At 43.7% G+C, this 21,185-nt stretch overlaps 1 protein-coding gene across 2 annotated transcripts in view; it reads right to left on the bottom strand.

Annotated features, from left to right (window-relative positions):
* The window catches only part of LOC141129441 (importin subunit alpha-5), a 117,706-nt gene that overhangs the window by 63,128 nt on the left and 33,393 nt on the right, over positions 1-21,185 (bottom strand). For both annotated transcript variants that reach the window (XM_073617476.1, XM_073617477.1), the window contains exon 2: positions 9,290-9,423. In XM_073617476.1, the coding sequence (XP_073473577.1) occupies positions 9,290-9,423 (134 nt within the window). The remainder of the gene's footprint in view (positions 1-9,289; positions 9,424-21,185) is intronic.

Here is a 21,185-nt window from a genome sequence, read left to right on the forward strand (position 1 = left end):
CAGTCATGTTGGAACAGGAAGGGGCCGTCCCCAAACTCCTCCCACAAAGTTGGGAGCATGAAATTGTCAAAAATGTCTTGGTATGCTGACGCCTTAAGAGTTCCCTTCACTGGAACTAAGGGGCCAAACCCAACCCCTGAAAAACAGCCCCACACCATAATCCTCCCACCAAATGATTTGGACCAGTACACTAAGTAAGGTCCATAAAGACATGGATGAGCGAGTTTGGGGTGGAGGAACTTGACTGTCCTGCACAGAGTCCTGACCTCAACCCGATAGAACACCTTTGGGATGAATTAGAAAGACTGCGAGCCAGGCCTTCTCATCCAACATCAGTGCCTGACCTCACAAATGCTCTTCTGGAAGAATGGTTAAACATTCCCATAGACACTCCTAAACCTTGAGAACTGCCTTCCCAGCAGAGTTGAAGCTGTTATAGCTGCAAAGGGCGGAGCCAACTCAATATTGAACCCTACGGACTAAGACTGGGATGTCATTAAAGATCATGTGCAGGTGTCCCAAAACTTTTGGTAATATAGTGTATGTTATTATAAAAAATATATACAGTATATATATTTTTTTTTTTAATCCTCCACTTCTCTTGTAGGACTCCTCTCTTTACTAACAATAGTCCTCACAGACACACAGATGTGTATGATGTGTGTGATATGTGTGTGATATGTGTGTGATATGTGTGTGATGTGTGTGATGTGTGTGATGTGTGTGATGTGTGTGATGTGTGTGATGTGTGTGATGTGTGTGATATGTATGATGTGTGTGATATGTATGATGTGTGTGATATGTATGATATGTATGATGTGTATGATGTGTGTGATGTGTGTGATGTGTGTGATGTGTGTGATATGTATGATGTGTATGATGTGTGTGATGTGTGTGATATGTATGATGTGTGTGATATGTATGATGTGTGTGATATGTATGATATGTATGATGTGTATGATGTGTGTGATATGTGTGATGTGTATGATGTGTGTGATGTGTGTGATATGTGTGATGTGTATGATGTGTGTGATGTGTGTGATATGTATGATATGTATGATGTGTATGATGTGTGTGATATGTGTGATGTGTATGATGTGTGTGATGTGTGTGATGTGTGTGATGTGTGTGATATGTATGATGTGTGTGATATGTATGATGTGTATGATGTGTGTGATATGTATGATGTGTATGATGTGTGTGATATGTATGATGTGTGTGATGTGTATGATGTGTGAGATGTGTGAGATGTGTGTGATGTGTATGATGTGTGTGATGTGTATGATATGTGTGATATGTATGATGTGTGTGATATGTATGATGTGTGTGATGTGTATGATATGTGTAATGTGTATGATGTGTGTGATGTGTATGATGTGTATGAGGTGTATGATGTGTGTGATATGTATGATGTGTGTGATATGTATGATGTGTGTGATGTGTGTGATGTGTGTGATGTGTATGATGTGTATGATGTGTGTGATATGTATGATGTGTGTGATATGTATGATGTGTGTGATATGTATGATGTGTGTGATATGTATGATGTGTGTGATATGTATGATGTGTGTGATGTGTATGATGTGTGAGATGTGTGTGATGTGTGTGATGTGTGTGATAAGTATGATGTGTGTGATGTGTGTGATGTGTGTGATGTGTATGATGTGTGTGATGTGTGAGATGTGTGTGATGTGTGTGATGTGTGTGATGTGTGTGATGTGTATGATGTGTGCGATATGTATGATGTGTGCGATATGTATGATGTGTATGATGTGTGTGATGTGTATGATGTGTATGATGTGTGCGATATGTATGATGTGTGTGATATGTATGATGTGTGTGATATGTATGATGTGTATGATGTGTGTGATATGTATGATGTGTACGATATGTATGATGTGTGTGATATGTATGATGTGTGAGATGTGTGTGATATGTATGATGTGTGTGATATGTATGATGTGTGTGATATGTATGATGTGTGTGATATGTATGATGTGTGAGATGTGTGTGATATGTATGATGTGTGTGATATGTATGATGTGTGTGATATGTATGATGTGTGTGATATGTATGATGTGTGTGATATGTATGATGTGTATGATGTGTGTGATATGTATGATGTGTCTCACTAGTCACTCCTCTGACATGCAACCTGCAATGTGACGACAACACAGGAAACAGATGGAAATCCTTCGTCATATTAGAACCAACATCAGATGGATTGTCTGACATTCAGGGTCAATTTATTACTTAAATTGTGGAGACAACTTTCTCTTCCGAGTTCTTGTAATTGTTTGGGATTTTCACTCCAGAGAGTCCGGGACACGAGGACGTTATTCTGATCCTCAGAAACCATCATCAGCCCCCCTGTGTGCGGCTCCGTGCCCAGTAATGCCGCGTGAAGATTCATTCCCATCCCCCGCATCCTCCTCATCACTGACTGACAGCGGCAGCCGGCATACATACACTGATACCTGTACAGAGAGAAGAGGGGCGCTGCACTCCGACTGCCCACCACTTCCATCAGGACATTAACCCCTTCAATACCGGCACTTAGACACCTTCCTGCCCAGACTAATTTTCACCTTTTTTTTTTTGTTTCGTTACAAAACTTTGTAAATAAGTACGTTTTCTCCTTCATGATGGGCACTGATGGGGCTGCACTGACGGGCACGGATAAGACGGCACTGATAAGCACTAATATGCGGCACAGATGGAGCAATGATAGGCGGCACAGATGGGCACTGATAAGTGGTACTGATGGATGCCAATCAGTGCCAAATGCCTGCCAGTGATGCACATTGTGGGCACTGCACTGATTGGCATCCCTGGTGATCAAGGGTGGCATACCTGGTGGTGACTAGTGGTGGCATCCCTGGTGATCAAGGGTGGCATACCTGGTGGTGACTAGTGGTGGCATCCCTGGTGATCAAGGGTGGCATACCTGGTGGTGGCATCCCTGGTGGTCCGGTGTGGGCATCCTCGGGGGGGGCTGCGCTGATAATCAATCAGCACAGACCCCCCCCTGTCAGGAGAGCAGCCAATCAGCTCTCCTCTGTCAGACGCGAGTGAGGAAAAGCCAATCGATGGCTCTTCCTGTTTACATCATGATCAGCCGTGATTGGACACGGCTGATCACGTGGTAAAGAGTCTCTGTCTGAGACTCTTTACCTAGATCGGAGTTGCGGTGTGTCAGACTGACCGGGGGTGCGCAGTGGCTTGATATCCTGAGAACATAATATGACGTCCGGTCAGGATTTCGCAACCACTCTGCCGACGTCACATTGCTATATGGCAGGCAGCAAGTGGTTAGGTTCCAGTACATACACTGATCACCGGCCACTTTATTAGGTACACCTGTTCAATTGCTTAATAAACACAAATTGCTAATCAGCCAATCACATGGCAACAACTCAATGCATTTAGGCATCTAGGACGTGCTGAAGACGACTTGCTGAAGTTCAAACGGAGCCTCAGAATTGGTAAGAAATGGGGATTTAAGTGACTTTGAACGTGGCATGGTTGTTGGTGCCAGATGGGCTGGTCTGAGTATTTCTGTTACAATAGCTTTTATTTAAAAAAAAAAAAAAAAAATCATAAACATCACAGGATAGAGCGCCAAACAATCCTTGCCATGCTCAAATCATTTAACAATAATGTTAAATGAGAAGGGGGGGGGCACGTAATTGAGGCATTGCGTATGAGACAGGACAACCTTGGTGACCAATGTAGGCACAAGAGAGAACATGAGGAACAAACATTAAGCAGGTGGATGCACAAAGGAAACCCCTGAGGCTCCCACGGGTGGAGGGGGATCATCCTCGGCATAGCCCTACAGGTTTCGTCCACCGTACACCCATAAACCTAAAAGCTTGACCAACATTATCATGAAACCATTATAAAATATTCTTCAAACGATTAAACTTCTATTTTACAATGTGCAGTTACTCTCACCATTGTCAAAACACAATGCAGGCTTTTGTGGGAAATGAGACTCCCAATACCGATCGTTTGTGAAAAGGAGGTAAAAGTAAGGGGTAGAAGAGGGAAGAATGGGGAGGGGCGGGAGGAGAAAAAGAGTAAGAGAGAGAGAGAAGAAAAGGAGGTGGGTTTGTCTGAAAGTCCAATGCCAACTGCTCCTGGAATCAGCACCTCATGTTTGGAACCTACAAATAGGCGAGCCAAGGAGACCATATTTTGTCGAAAAGATGTTGTTTATCTGGCAAAACACTAACCATTTTATTTTTATTTAGCATTATCCAAGTTAGTTTACGTTTCACTAAGGCTTTGTCTATAATTGGACTTGTCCATGTGGTTTCAATAGCAATTTTGGCTGCCAGGAACATGAAATATATTAGGGTCTGTGTGCGCCTTGGAACGTTGGACTGATTTATTCAGTAGGGCAATACTCGCATGTTTAATAATATTGACCGACGTTAGTGAGAGAATAAGAGTGCACTCTCATCCAAAACCTACACACTTTAGGACAAGTCCACCATGTATGTAGAGGCGTGCCTATCTGGCCACATCATTTGAAGCAGGAGGCCTGACGAGACTGGAAACATTTTTGAGAGGCGCTCCGGTACCAGGTACCATCTAGCAGGCACTTTGTAGCTAGCCTCAATCAAAGTCACGTTTAAAACGCCTTCGTGAATCCGTGTGCTCCATTTGTGCCAGTCCTCCACCTCCGGAGATATGTCCAGGTCCCTCTCCCAGGCCATCTGATAATTCAACTTGGCCGTAGAATTGGAGAGTAGTTTATATAGCATGGAGATCCCCCCTCCCCCCGCATAGAGACCTCCTGCATGCACCTATTTTCGAACATAATGCGTACTGCTAGGTCTGGGCTGGATTTCCGTAGCATTTTAAGAAAATTATACATTTTCTGTAGATGTAAATTTTCCAAGGGGGCATCTCCAGGACAGTTTACGAAGATATGTTCAATATAGTCCCCAATGCGGTGGTCCGAGTATTTCTGCTATTTTCATGCACAACCATCTCTCGGTGTGATGAAGTCCGGACACCCTGTTGGGTATTCCCACCAAGAAGCTGCTTCCCAAGCCCTGGAACATGAGACCAATGGATCTGGCTATAGAAACCCCAAGGACCAGACATCACCAGTGTTGGAGTACACCAGAAAATGAACTGCTTTATTTTTAGAAACACACTGAATTGATACAGCAACCCATCAGATAAGGGCTACTCCCATTATCTCAGACAAAGGTCACCTTACACAGTACAGCTAGTCCTATTATCATAACAATGACCTCCTGAGACAGTCCAGCTCCCCCCCCCCATAGGACTAACTTGCATAAGAAGCCACAAGCAATTAGTGACCAGCTCTGGATAACGCAAGAACACATTATAACACACAGTTCTCCAGGCCATGGTTCTTCTGCAGCCCAAAGTCCATGACACTCGGGTTTACAGAGAATGGTGGGAAAAAGAGAAAATATCCAGTGAGCAGCAGTTGTGTGAAAGAAAATTCCTTGTTGATGTCAGAGGTCAGAGGAGAATGGGCAGACCGGTTCCAGATGATAGAAAGGCAACAGTAACTCAAATAACCCCTCGTTAAACCCAAGGTATGCAGAATACCATCTCTGAACACACAACACAATTGAAGCAGATGGGCTACAGCAACAGAAGACCACACCGGGTGCCACTCCTGTGAGCTAAAGACAGGAAACTGAGGCTACAATTCATACCAAAATTGGACAATAGAAGATTGGAAAATTATGATGAGGGATTTCAGCTGCAACATTCAGATGGTAGGGTAAGAATTTGGTGTAAACAACATGAAAGCATGGATCCATCCTGCCTTGTATCAGAGGTTCAGGCAGGCTGGTGGTGGTGGTGGTGTAATGATGTGGGGGATATTTTCCTGACACACTTTGGACCCCTTAGTAACAACTGAGCATGGTTTATACACCACAGCCTACCTGAGTATTGTTGCTGACCATGTCCATCCCTTTATGACTACAGTGTCCCCATCTTCTGATGGCTCCTTCCAGCAGGATAATACACCATGTCACAAAGCTCCAATCATCTCACCACTGGACAATGAGGTCACTGAACTCCAATGGCCTCCACACTCACCACATCCGAATCCAGTAAAGCACCTTTGGGATGTGGTGGAATGGGAGATTTGGCATCATGGATGTGCAGCAACTGCACATCCAAATCTGCAGCAACTGCGTGATGCTCTCATGTCATATGGACCAAAATCTCTAAGGAACGTTTCCAACACCTTGTTGTATCTATGCCACCAAGAATGAAGGCAATTCTGAAGGCAAAAAGGAGGTCCAACCCGCTACTAGTAAGGTGTTCCTAATAAAGTGGCCGGTGAGTGTATATATAGAACACCATTGACAGGTAAAGTGAATAACATCGATTATCTCCTTACAATGAGATCTGAAGGTTCAGCAGAACGAATTGGGCAGCAATTCTTTTCTCTCCAGCTAGTTCCATATATATTTGGACACAGGCACAATTTTCGTTTTTTTCAGGTATTTACCAAAACATATTCAAGCTATACTTATATAATGGATATGGGCTAAAAGTGCACACTCTCGGGTTTAATTTGAGGATATGTACATCCAAATCGGAGAAAGGGTTTAGGAATTAAGGCTCTTAAGATTAGCCACCCCTCCTCTTTCAAGGGACCAAACATAACTGGACAATTAAATTAAAAGCTGTGTCATGTCCCAGTGTGGGCTACTCCTTCGTTATGTCTTCATCAATTAAGCAGGTAAAAGGTCTGGAGTTGATTCTAAGTGCGGTATTTGCATTTGGAAACTACTGCTGTGAACCTACATCATGCGTTCATAGGAACTGTCCATGCAAGTGAAACAGACCATTGTAAGGCTTCAAAAAAAACTAAACAAATCCATCAGAGAGATAGCAGGAACATTAGGAATGGCCAAATCAACAGTTTGGTACATGCTGAGAAAAAAAGAACACACTGGTGAGGCTCAGCAACATAAAAAGGCCTGGACGTCGTCCACAGAAGACAACAGTGGTGGATGTGCGCAGAATCCTATCTATGGTAAAGAAAAACCCATTCACAACATCCAGACAAGTGAAGGACACTCTCCAGGAGGTGGTTTATCATTGTCAGAGTCTACAATCAGGAGAAGACTTCACGGGAGCAAATACAGAGGGTTCACCACAAGGTGCAAACCATTCGTAAGCCTGAAGAATAGAAAAGCCAGGATTAAACTTTGCCAAAAGACATCTAAAAAAGCCAGACCAGTTCTGGAAAAGCATTCTTTGGACGGATGAAACTATCGGTACCAGAATGACGGGAAGAAAAAAGTGTGGAGAAGGCTTGGAATAGCTCATGATCCAAAGCACACATCATCATCTGTGGTCACATGATGGAGCTTGCAGTGTGATGACAAGGGCCTGCATGGCTTGCCGGATGAATTCTGCGGTGTTCAGAGATATACTGTCAGCCCAGAATCAGCCAAATGCAGCAGTTGATTGGACGGCGCTTCACAGTACAGATGGACAATGATCCAAAAAACACTGCAAAAGCAACCCAGGAGATTTTGAAGGAAAAGAAGTGGAATATTCTGCAATGGCCGAGTCAATCACCTGATCTTAACCAAATTGAGCATTTCACTTGCTGAAGGCAAAACTAAAGGCAGAAAGAGACACAAACAAAGAACAACTGAAGACGGCTGCAGTTAGAGCCTGGCAAAGTATCAGAGAGGAGGAAACCCAGTCTTTGCCAGTCACGGATTCTCAACAAAACATTAAAAGTGAACATTTTATTTACGATTATATTCATTTGTCCAATTACCTTTGAGCCACTGAAAAGGGAGGGGGGGGGGGGGGGGGGCGACTGTGTATAAAAATGGTTGCAGTTCCTAAAATTTGTACTTGATATTTATGTTCTACTGTTTGAATTAAAGCTGAAAGTCTACACTTCAAAATCATTTGGATTGTTTTGTTTTAATTTTATTCTGGTGGCATACAGAGCCAAAAGTATGGAAATTGTGCCCGTGTCCAAAATATATATCGACCCAACTGTATATCTGCAGCGTGAGATCATCTAAGGCACTGCTGCCCCTGGCTGGATCTGGAGTGAGATTTGGTGATGTCAATATTGTGCTGCTCACCCCCCTTGCTGGAAAGGAAGTTGTACCTTAAGACCTGCATCGCAAATAACTTCCTGCTTCTGCTTTATTCATTCTGTTCTCACTTCCTGTGCCTAGGCAATCCTGTTTTATACCCTCGTAGCTGTACATCTGCAGTATTAGATCATCCAGGGCACTGCTGCCCCTGACTGCTAGTCTCTCCAGATTTGGGGATGTCACTATTGTGCTGCTCTTTGTTCTCTTTGCTGGAGAGGAAGCTCTACCCAAGGACCTGCACTGCAAACAACTCCCTGCTTCATTCTGTTTTCAATTCCTGTGCCTAGGCACTGCTGTTCCATAGTCTCATAGCTGTATAGCTGCAGCATGAGATTATCTACCGCTGACTGCTAGTCTCAGCAGATTTGGAGTGAGAATTGGTGATGTCATTACTGTGCTGCTCACTGTTCTTGCTGGAGAGGAAACTGTACCTGAGGGCCTGCACTGCAAAGCTCTCCCTGCTCCATTGTTTTCACTTCCTGTGCCTAGGCATTGCGGTTTTGGGCCTCATAGCTGTGTATCTGCAGTGTGACATTATCTAAGGCACTGCTCCCCCTGACTGCTGGTCTCAGCTGATTTGGAATGAGATTTGGTGATGTCAATATTGTGCTCCTCACCCACTTGCTGGAGAGAAAGCTGTACCTAAGGACCAGCACTGAAAAGATCTACCTGCTTCATTCTGTTCTCTCTTCCTGCCTAGGCACTCCTGTTCTGTCCAGACTCATAGCTGTATATCTGCACTGTGAGATCATCTAAAAGGCACTACTGCCTCGGATTGCTAGTCTCACCAGATTTGGAGAGAGATTTGGTGATGTCACCACTGTGCTGCTCACTGTTCTCCTTGCTGGAGAGGAAGCTGTACCTGAAGACCTGCAATACAAACAAATCCCTGCTTCATTCTGTTTTTACTTCCTGTGCCTATGCACTGCTGTTCCATAGCCTCATAGCTGTATATCTGCAGTGTGAGATTATCTAAGGCAGAGGTAGGCATCCCCAGAGAGGTGGAGATCTACTTTTTGTACATGTGTCTGAATTTTAATAAATGAAAAAAAATAAAAGAAAAAATGGCCCTGAAACAAGGGCCTCACCAATGGGAGGAATTGAAGAGGGAACCCCCCCCCCCCCCCGCCATCCTCATGATTACCCACCTGCTCTTCTCTCTTCTGTTTGCGCAGCTGTAGCCCCTCCTCCTCCCGCCTTCGCCGCATCTCATCTGGATTCAGAGACTTGTTCTTGTAGCTCTTCATCCGGGAGTTTTCCTTTCCTGAGCTCGTCATGGTTACTGCGGAAGAGAAAACACATTTTTTACCATAAAAATTAGATTAAGAAATCGGAAAGGAAACAATTATGCTTTTTCTTAAATCAGAGACCCTGGAGAATAAAACAGCGGCTGCCACATTTTTTGGATGCTACATGATATTTGCCCGGCGGACTGACAGCCCTTTATTTATAGTCCATATAAAAAGATTATAGCAATGTGATTGTATAACCATAAAATGTCCATCCACAAATGGAAGCCTCCACAAGGAGATTAGAAGCAAAATCCAGCAGGAACTACAGAGTATAAAAGAGAAGAGAGGCGCCTCTAAGTGTAGCAATATGGTCACATTTAATGAAGGTACAACATTTAGCAACTCTCATGGTTGGTGATTAAAAGAGGCACATCTAAGTATGCAGGGATCCGGGGTAAAACTGACCACACAGATCGTCCTCCACACTGCCGGCACTCACCGCTGTCAGTCTCTGATCGTGACCGCGAAGACTACCCTGCAATAGAGTGATCTGAAAGTGAGGCTTGAACCGCTCAGTGGAGCGCAGCCTGTATGGGACGCTGTCAATGACGGTTCAGAGGATGGTTTATGTGGACAACTTTACCCCGGATGCCTGTATACTTAAATGAGCCTCTTTTAATCATCAACCATGCGAATTGCTAAATGTTGTACCTTCATTTTATGTAACCACATTGCTACACTTAGAGGCGCCTCTCTTCTTTTTTATACACCAGTTGAGACATGACGCTACTCGTATATCAAGACAGCGCTTGTATATCAGGTCAAAAAATGAATTAAAAAATTTTGCTTGTCTTGCAAAACGCTCTCAAACCAAAATTGTACTGTACAGTAAAATGAATTTTAGCAAAACACAATATTTGAGAGAAATTGGCCTTCTGTGTACATAGAAAAAGTCGTAGAGCTTTCAGTTCAGATCATGATAAATAGGGGCCAACACAAAAGTGTTGTGTTTATAACTTTGCTCAGTGTTCATACCAATTTATATATATATATATATATATATATATATATATATATATATATATATATTTTTTTTTTTTTTTTTTAATTATACACACACACACCACAGGTAGTGAGGTAGGTTATGGGTAAATCCGCGCAAAGGGAGAAAGTACAGGAAGCTTTAGAATGAACTGCTGCCCCTACAGATATACTATCACCTAGGTGGAGTATACTTAGATTGATTAAAGGAGAGTAGGTGTGGCGCTGTTCTAGTTGAAAAAAACGTATATATTTAAACCTGATACAGTTCTGCTACTGTGTTGCACCCTCTGCAGAGTGCAATACTATAAGACCTCAGAGAAAACAAGGAAAATTAGGAAACAATGAATATATGATGGCTTTATGTGCTGGTGTTCAGTATATGCACCCTCTGCAAGGCGCAGTGCCTTATAATTATATTCAATGTGTTTCACCCTCTGCTGGATGTAACAAATTGAGAAAGAGGTCTTTAAAGCGGGAGTCCACCTAAAAAAAAAATATTAAAAGCCAGCAGCTACAAATACTGCAGCTGCTGACTTTTAATAAATGGCCACTTACCTGTCCTGGAGTCCAGCGATGTCGGCAGCCGACGCCGATCACTCGCTCGACTCTCGGCATCTGCCACCGCCATCCTAGGTGAGGGAATCAGGAAGTGAAGCGTTGCGGCTTCACTTCCTGGTTCCCTACTGCGCATGCGCGAATCGCGCTGCGTGTCATAAGTGCTCCCCGCTATCTCCTGGGAGCTGTGTGTTTCCCAGCAGACAGCGCGGAGGGACAGGAAGAGGCATAGACTTCCGTGGGAGTCTATGCCGGAAGTGGGTGCAAATACCTGTCTTAGGCCCCTTTCACACTTATACGACTTCAAAGTCGCGCGATTTTTCGGCCGCGATTTGCCGCGATTTGGGAGCAGTACGACTTTGCCACGTTTTTGGCATTAACAAATGAAAACAATAGTAGGTGGTAAGAATCATAAGGGGGAACTCCACGCCAAGTTTTAAATAAAAAAACTGGCGTGGGTTCCCCCCCAGGGGCATACCAGGCCCTTGGGGTCTGGTATGGATTGTAAGGGGAACCAAAAATCGGCATGGGGGTCCCCCTAAAATACATAGAAGAAGGCAGAAGTCCAGGCCACCGCTAGCAATTGAGCTGCAGAAGATAGCGTAGGAGCCGGCAGAAGATCAGGACACCGGGAGGAGACGCCGGAGAGACCCCCGAAGTCGGAAGAGGACCCCCGAAGTCGGAAGAGGACCCCCAAAGTCGGAAGAGGACCCCAGAGCTGCCTAATAAATTACTTTAAAAACCTGTGTAGTGTTTTTTATTGACACTTTCCCCTAGGTGAATGGGTAGGGGTACGATGTACCCCATACTCATTCACATAGGGTGGGGGGCCGGGATCTGGGGCCAACGGCCAGGGTTGTCGGGAAGAGGCCCTTGTCCTCATCAACATGGGGACAAGGTGCTTTGGGGTGGGGTGCCCCGCAGGGTGCCCCCCATGCCCCAAAGCACCCCCCCCATGTTGAGGGCATGCGGCCTGGTACGGCCCAGGAAGGGGGGGGGGCGCTCGCTCGTCCCCACCCACATTCCTGACCGGCCGGGCTGTGTGCTTGGATAAGGGTCTGGTATGGATTTTGGGGGGGACCCCACGCCGATTTTTGGGCGTGGGGGTTCCCCTTAGATCCATACCAGACCTAAGGGCCTGGTATGCCCCTGGGGGGGAACCCACACCGTTTTTTTCCATTTAAAACTTGGCGTGGAGTTCCCCCTTAGGATTCATACCAGACAGCTGTCAGCACTGCCTGTCGCTCATTGCGAAAGGAAAAAAAAAGTTTTCCTTTCCCGATCAGAGAGCCAGGCTTGTGCTTACAAAGTTGTACTGAAATCGTGTCTATATTATTCAGGTACGATTTGCATGCTACTTGAGGGTTTAACATTGAGGTCTATGGAGTACAACTCACATAGAAGTTGGACCAAAGTAGTGCAGGGACTACTTTCAAGTCGGCACGACTTAAAGTCGTGCCAATATGAATGGTAGTCATTGAAAATCATGGTGTGGAACTCCGCTTTAAGAGGATAATTGACAATTTCACTCAATGGAATAAGCCAGGGTGATGGAAACCAAGAGGTAAGAGAATTTTACCGCGATTTGAAGCAATGCCTGTATCTATGGACCTCAAGTCGCATCAAAGTGGGACCAAAGTAGTGCAGGGACTACTTTGAAGTCGCACAGATATGAACGGTACTCATTGGAAATCATGGGATACAATTTGTCATGCGACTTTTCAGTCCCAAGTCGCATGAAAAGTCGCACTAGTGGAAACAGAGCCTTAATGACATAAGTACCATTGATATGGTGAATATACAGATAAAATGTGACAAAATAGACCAATATAAAAAACAAAACAAAAAACAAAGTAACAAACAAAGTGACTTGTGCTCAAAAAGTGTCCAGTGCTTTCTGAAAAACTAATAATTTCTCAAAAATTTCTTATTTGGGTGACGGCTGGTGTTGGTGATTCTTCTCTGCGTTCCTGTTGTAAATGCCCCCCCCAGGGTACTGCGCAGTCACAGTATATGACACTGTGTAGCCATCTTTAGAACCCTTGGTCTGTGCTTTAACCACTTAAGGACCAGCCTCGTTTTGGAATTTAGGTGTTTACATGTTTAAAACAGGTTTTTTTTGCTAGAAAATTACTTAGAACCCCCAAACATTATATATTGTTTATTTTTTTCTAACACCCTAGAGAAAAAAATGGCGGTCATTGAAATACTTTTTTTCACACCATATTTGCGCAGCGGTCTTACAAGCGCACTTTTTTTGAAAAAAAATTCACTTTTTTGAATAAAAAAAAAATAAGACAACAGTAAAGTTAGTCCATTTTTTTTTTTATATTGTGAAAGATAATGTTACACCGAGTAAATTGATACCCAACATGTCACGCTTCAAAATTGCGCCCGCTCGTGGAATAGCGTCAAACTTTATCTGTATATTCACCATATCAATGGTACTTGTGTCATTAAGTCACATACAGCCACCACATCACAGGCATTCAACCCCCTCGGGGTTAAACATTTTTTCGCAGATTGTCAGACAAAACCAGTTGTAAACAATAATTTTGTTAAAATACACCTGCCAGAGGGTATAACACATCAAGCAACAATTTTTGAATGTATACAACACTTACTTAATTCACTTCATCACCATTTTTACTTGAGGGCAGACATTTTTACCTGAGAACACAATTTACAGAAATGTCTTGCTGACAGCAATATTGAAACAACATTTCTTACTATCACAGTGCACTCCAGACTGGCTGAGGGTAGAACACCAACACAATTTGAAATTGAGGTTTAGTTTACACTTCCCTTTTGATATTTCACCAGTAAATTGTGGAGTTTAATTTTTAAGGTAACCGCACTGGTTCAGAGCCGCACTGTGCAGAGGGTGTAACACAGTAGCATATTTCTATTATAGGTGTTATATTCTCTTACCTCTTGGTTTCCATCACCCTGGATTATCCCATTGAGTGAAATTATCAATTTTTCTCTTAAAGACCTCTTTCTCAATTTGTTGCATCCAGCAGAGGGTGCAACACATTGAATATAATTATAAGGCACTGCGCCTTGCAGAGGGTGCATATACTGAACACCAGCACATAAAGCCAGCATATATTCATTGTTTCCTAATTTTCCTTTCATTGGTTTTCTTGGGGGGGGGGGGGGGGGTAGTGCCCCATCATTGGTGTGCCCGGGAGGAATAGTGCCCCATCATTGGTGTCAGTGGGAGGAATAGTGCCCCATCATTGGTGTCAGTGGGAGGAATAGTGCCCCATCATTGGTGTGCCCGGGAGGAATAGTGCCCCATCATTGGTGTGCCCGGGAGGAATAGTGCCCCATCATTGGTGTGCCCGGGAGGAATAGTGCCCCATCATTGGTGTGCCCGGGAGGAATAGTGCCCCATCATTGGTGTGCCCGGGAGGAATAGTGCCCCATCATTGGTGTGCCCGGGAGGAATAGTGCCCCATCATTGGTGTGCCCGGGAGGAATAGTGCCCCATCATTGGTGTGCCCGGGAGGAATAGTGCCCCATCATTGGTGTTCCCGGGAGGAATAGTGCCCATCATTGCTGTTCCCGGGAGGAATAGTGCCCCATCATTGGTGTTCTCGGGAGGAATAGTGCCCCATCATTGGTGTGTAATGTTAATGTTAAGGCCCGGTTCACACTGATGCGAGTTAATAACGAATGCGATGCGTCAAAAACACTTTAAATTCGCATATCATCTCTAAAGTTATTGTTTTCAATGACGGTCGTTTACATATATGCGTTGCGATTCCTCTATGAATGCGATGCAATAAAAAAAGGGTCTTTTACGAGTTTACTGCATTGCGAGTTTAGTCTCCATAGACATCAATGTAAATCGTTCTTGAATCGCATTGATGGTTCACATATGTGCGAATTCCACCGCACTACTCTCCACAAAAAACAGGAAGTACACAGGAAGTTACCACCTTTTTTTTTTTTTTTTTTTACATTATGATTTCATTGGCTAGAATATCAATCGCAGCTATGTCCAACTCCTGAAATTCGCAGTAAAATTGCGGTAAATTCGCACCTCACACAGGACAAAAAAACGGAACAAATTCACAGCGCAGCTCACAACTGAGCGTAACTCAGTTTTTCCATTATTACTTTTAAATAAATGAAGAAATGGCACACTACGTTTTTTTTATGATTTTATCCGATTAGTCGAAACAATAAATCAGCCGATAAATCAATTATGAAAATAATCGTTAGTTGCAGCTCTAAATGCTTTGAAAAAAAATATTTTTTGCACATTACCTGTTTAGAGCTAAAAGGAGTTCTAGTTCTAGAATTATTGCTCTCGCTCTAACGATCGCGGTGAAACCTCACATGTGTGGTGAGAACGACGTTTACATACGCGTCTTACATATGCGTTCGCTTCTGTGCGCGAGCTTGGAGGGCACTTTATTTAAAAAAAAAAAAAAAAAAAAAGTTCTTATTTTACACTGTCTCTTTTATTTATTGTTTGATCACTTTTATTCCTATTAAAAGGAATGTAAACATTCCTTATAATAGAAATAAGGATGACAGGTCCTCTTTATGGAGAGGTTAGGGGTAAAAAGACACTAAATCTCTCCTTTACCTTTAAAAGCAAAAGATAAACAAAAAAACAAAAATGATCTTTTGCTTTAAGAAAATAAATAAATAAATAAATAATTGTTTACTTCCACCCTAGACCAGAAGTCACATCATGACGTCACGCCGGTCATCCAAGGCCATAGAGGTGATTAAAGACGATCTAGTCTCTCATTTCCTCTGTGACCAGCCGGCCGTACTGTGAAAATGCTAAGCCCGGGAAACATCAGCAAGTAGCAGGAGGGGGGGGGGGGGGGGTTATGTTAAAAAAAATGATCTATTATTTAATTTTTTACATTTTTTTTTTAAACTTTATTACTGTCACAGGAGAGATAACAAGCCGCCTAAGTGATAGCATGGGCAGGTTTAGGTCCTCTTTATGGAAACATTGGGGGTCTATTAGACTCCAAATGTCTCCCCTGCCCTCCAATGCAGCTATTCAAGCACAGATTGTCCTAAACTAGCTGAGGAATAACACCTGTGACTCTGGAAGTGATGTAATACAGGTTGCTTTTCAGGGTCATAAGGTGAGAGGGGGGGGGGGGGGCTGGGAATCTTTTTTATTGCTGGCTGTTAAAGCTGGCACCAAAGGTCACAGCTACAGTAAAAGCCAAGAGCCTGATTTAACCCCTTGTCTACCATGCCGTTCATAAACGTACCTTGGTGGTTAACGTACATCTGGTTGATAATCCTCTCCTCTGCTTCCATTAAGCTTGTTTCCTCAGGACATTTCACACTTGTGGATGTGATGAGCGGAGTGAACTTGGGATGAACTCTGGGTGCAGAATCCTCACCATCCTAAACATCTTCCCTGGATTGGGTTACATCCCATGTACTGTACACAGTGACTCTGCACTAATCACAGGTCAGCTCTGATCACTTCTCTGGGGGCTCATTCACACCCCATATTCATACAGTACAACCCCACCCCCCCTCTCTACACAGGACGCAGGTAAACGCAGGACGGCAGAGGCAGCTCACAGCGCTCAGATACAGCCATGGACAGCGTATCACAATATTCAATGCATATAAATAAAGAAAAAAACGGAACCTCCGACCTTCCCTCCAGTCTTGCACAGTTGTACCGGCTCCTCTTCTGCACCAAAATAGCTTACTCTGATTTCACTGCACACTGTGAGCTTCTCACCATGTGCATTAGAAGCTGCAAAAAGATGGATCGTGTCCACCTCATTTCCAGACTGGAGAACATTTAGTATTATCTAGACCAGGCATCACTATAAAGGTAAGGAGCATTCTTCTCACTGATCACCAATGTAAGGAACATTCTTCTCACTGATCACCAATGTAAGGAACATTCTTCCCACTGATCACCAATGTAAGGAACATTCTTCTCACTGATCACCAATGTAAGGAACATTCTACCCACTGATCACCAATGTAAGGGACATTCTTCTCACTGATCACCAATGTAAGGAACATTCTTCTCACTGATCACCAATGTAAGGAACATTCTTCTCACTGATCACCAATGTAAGGAACATTCTTCTCAGTGACCACCAATGTAAGGAACATTCTTCCCACTGATCACCAATGTAAGGAACATTCTTCTCACTGATCACCAATGTAAGGAACATTCTTCTCACTGATCACCAATGTAAGGAACATTCTTCTCATTGATCCCCAATGTAAGGAACATTCTTCTCACTGATCACCAATGTAAGGAACATTCTTCTCACTGATCACCAATGTAAGGAACATTCTTCTCATTGATCCCCAATGTAAGGAACATTCTTCTCACTGATCACCAATGTAAGGAACATTCTTCTCACTGATCACCAATGTAAGGAGCATTCTTCCCACTGATCACCAATGTAAGGGACATTCTTCTCACTGATCACCAATGTAAGGAACATTCTTCTCACTGATCACCAATGTAAGGAACATTCTTCTCACTGATCACCAATGTAAGGAGCATTCTTCCCACTGATCACCAATGTAAGGGACATTCTTCTCACTGATCACCAATGTAAGGAACATTCTTCTCAGTGACCACCAATGTAAGGAACATTCTTCTCACTGATCACCAATGTAAGGAACATTCTTCTCACTGATCACCAATGTAAGGAACATTCTTCTCACTGATCACCAATGTAAGGAACATTCTTCTCACTGATCACCAATGTAAGGAACATTCTTCTCAGTGACCACCAATGTAAGGAACATTCTTCTCACTGATCACCAATGTAAGGAACATTCTTCTCACTGATCACCAATGTAAGGAACATTCTTCTCACTGATCACCAATGTAAGGAACATTCTTCTCACTGATCACCAATGTAAGGAACATTCTTCTCAGTGATCACCAATGTAAGGAACATTCTTCTCAGTGACCACCAATGTAAGGAACATTCTTCTCACTGATCACCAATGTAAGGAACATTCTACCCACTGATCACCAATGTAAGGAACATTCTTCTCACTGATCACCAATGTAAGGAACATTCTTCTCACTGATCACCATTGTAAGGAACATTCTTCTCACTGATCACCAATGTAAGGAACATTCTTCTCACTGATCACCAATGTAAGGAACATTCTTCTCACTGATCACCAATGTAAGGAACATTCTTCTCACTGATCACCAATGTAAGGAACATTCTTCTCACTGATCACCAATGTAAGGGACATTCTTCTCACTGATCACCAATGTAAGGGACATTCTTCTCACTGATCACCAATGTAAGGGACATTCTTCTCACTGATCACCAATGTAAGGAACATTCTTCTCACTGATCACCAATGTAAGGGACATTCTTCTCACTGATCAATGTAAGGAACATTCTTCTCACTGATCACCAATGTAAGGAACATTCTTCTCACTGATCACCAATGTAAGAAGCATTCTTCTCACTGATCACCAATGTAAGGAGCATTCTTCTCACTGATCACCAATGTAAGGAGCATTCTTCTCACTGATCACCAATGTAAGGAGCATTCTTCTCACTGATCACCAATGTAAGGAGCATTCTTCTCACTGATCACCAATGTAAGGAACATTCTTCTCACTGATCACCAATGTAAGGAACATTCTTCTCACTGATCACCAATGTAAGGAACATTCTTCCCACTGATCACCAATGTAAGGAGCATTCTTCTCACTGATCACCAATGTAAGGAACATTCTTCTCACTGATCACCAATGTAAGGAGCATTCTTTCCACTGATCATCAATGTAAAGCCCCATACACTATCAGATTTTCTGCTGATTTTTGTCTTCAGATTTACCAAAACCATGTAGTGCAAGGGCCTGCCTGATTGCATACAAATTGAAACTCCTAAGGTTTGACCTCATATTATATGGGTTTTGGTAAATCTGAAGAAAAAAATCAGCAGAAAATCTGATAGTGTGTATGGGGCTTAAGGAACATTCTTCCCACTGACCACCAATGTAAGGAACATTCTTCTCACTGATCACCAATGTAAGGAACATTCTTCTCACTGATCACCAATGTAAGGAACACTCTTCTCACTGATCAACAATGTAAGGAACATTCTTCTCACTGATCACCAATGTAAGGAACATTCTTCTCACTGATCACCAATGTAAGGAGCATTCTTCTCACTGATCACCAATGTAAGGAACATTCTTCTCACTGATCACCAATGTAAGGAACATTCTTCCCACTGATCACCAATGTAAGGAACATTCTTCCCACTGATCAATGTAAGGAACATTCTTCTCACTGATCACCAATGTAAGGAACATTCTTCTCACTGATCACCAATGTAAGGAACATTCTTCTCACTGATCACCAATGTAAGGAACATTCTTCCCACTGATCACCAATGTAAGGAACATTCTTCCCACTGATCAATGTAAGGAACATTCTTCTCACTGATCACCAATGTAAGGAACATTCTTCTCACTGATCACCAATGTAAGGAACATTCTTCCCACTGATCACCAATGTAAGGAACATTCTTCCCACTGATCAATGTAAGGAACATTCTTCTCACTGATCACCAATGTAAGGAACATTCTTCCCACTGATCAATGTAAGGAACATTCTTCCCACTGATCACCAATGTAAGGAGCATTCTTCTCACTGATCACCAATGTAAGAAACATTCTTCCCACTGATCACCAATGTAAGGAACATTCTTCCCACTGATCAACGTAAGGAACATTCTTCTCACTGACCACCAATGTAAGGAACATTCTTCTCACTGATCACCAATGTAAGGAACGTTCTTCTCACCGATCACCAATGTAAGGAACATTCTTCTCACTGATCACCAATATAAGGAACATTCTTCTCAGTGACCACCAATGTAAGGAACATTCTTCTCACTGACCACCAATGTAAGGGACATTCTTCTCACTGACCACCAATGTAAGGAACATTCTTCTCACTGATCACCAATGTAAGGGACATTCTTCTCACTGACCACCAATGTAAGGGACATTCTTCTCACTGATCAATGTAAGGAACATTCTTCTCACTGACCACCAATGACCATCACATTAATGTACAGTGAGCTGTAGATATAGTAATTATTACTAGGGGTTCCCAGAGTCTGGAAAGTTGTTTCTGTAGCTCCTCCATGTTAGAAAGGTTGAGGAAAGTTGTTTTGTACAGATTTGCATCTTGGAGGGTCTGTTTAGAAGATTTGATGCTTTCATACATCTGCTCTAATTAGCACACATTTACCCGAGGCAGCTGCTGCGCTTAGATATCACAGTGTGTCTTCCCTGTTGGGAATTATCCTCCCAGAGTTCATTCTCAGGCACATGTTAGAGCAGCCGATCGATTTCTGACTGAGCCGACACCCCGTGTACCACACCCTGACACTCTCTGTACACCCGCTGCACTCTTCACTGTCCGCTGTGTATCAAAACTGCCAGACAGAGCGGAAGAAAAGAGGAATCCATCGAGAGAACATTCTATCCTTTTATCCACCTACCAATAGAAGTTTTGTTTTCATTCACAAGGAGGAAAGTTTTGTATATCTACTTGTCAATCCGCCTCTGTACATATACCGCCGGGTGGACGGCATGCACAGGCACAATAACATACATATACGTCATGTGCCTACTCCAGGTTTAGGAGCACGCTGGAGTAGGTTACCCTTGGGGAGGACTGGCGCCCCATCCTTGGTATCCTCGGGGAGGACTGGCGCGCCGTCCTTGGTATCCTTGGGGAGGACTGGCGCCCCGTCCTTGCTATCCTTGGGGAGGACTGGCGCCACGTCCTTGGTATCCTTGGGGAGGACTGGCGCCACGTCCTTGGTATCCTTGGGGAGGACTGGCGCCACGTCCTTGGTATCCTTGGGGAGGACTGGCGCCACGTCCTTGGTATCCTTGGGGAGGACTGACGCCCCGTCCTTGCTATCCTTGGGGAGGACTGGCGCCCCGTCCTTGGTATCCTTGGGGAGGACTGGCGCCACGTCCTTGGTATCCTTGGGGAGGACTGGCGCCACGTCCTTGGTATCCTTGGGGAGGACTGGCGCCCAGTCCTTGCCATCCTTGGGGAGGACTGGCGCCCCGTCCTTGCTATCCTTGGGGAGGACTGGCGCCCCGTCCTTGCTATCTTTGGGGAGGACTGGTGCCCCATAGTTGGTATCAGTATGAGAAACGGTGTCCCATTGTTGATGT

Source organism: Aquarana catesbeiana, linkage group LG02, assembly GCF_042186555.1.
Source record: "Aquarana catesbeiana isolate 2022-GZ linkage group LG02, ASM4218655v1, whole genome shotgun sequence".
Lineage (NCBI taxonomy): Eukaryota > Metazoa > Chordata > Amphibia > Anura > Ranidae > Aquarana > Aquarana catesbeiana.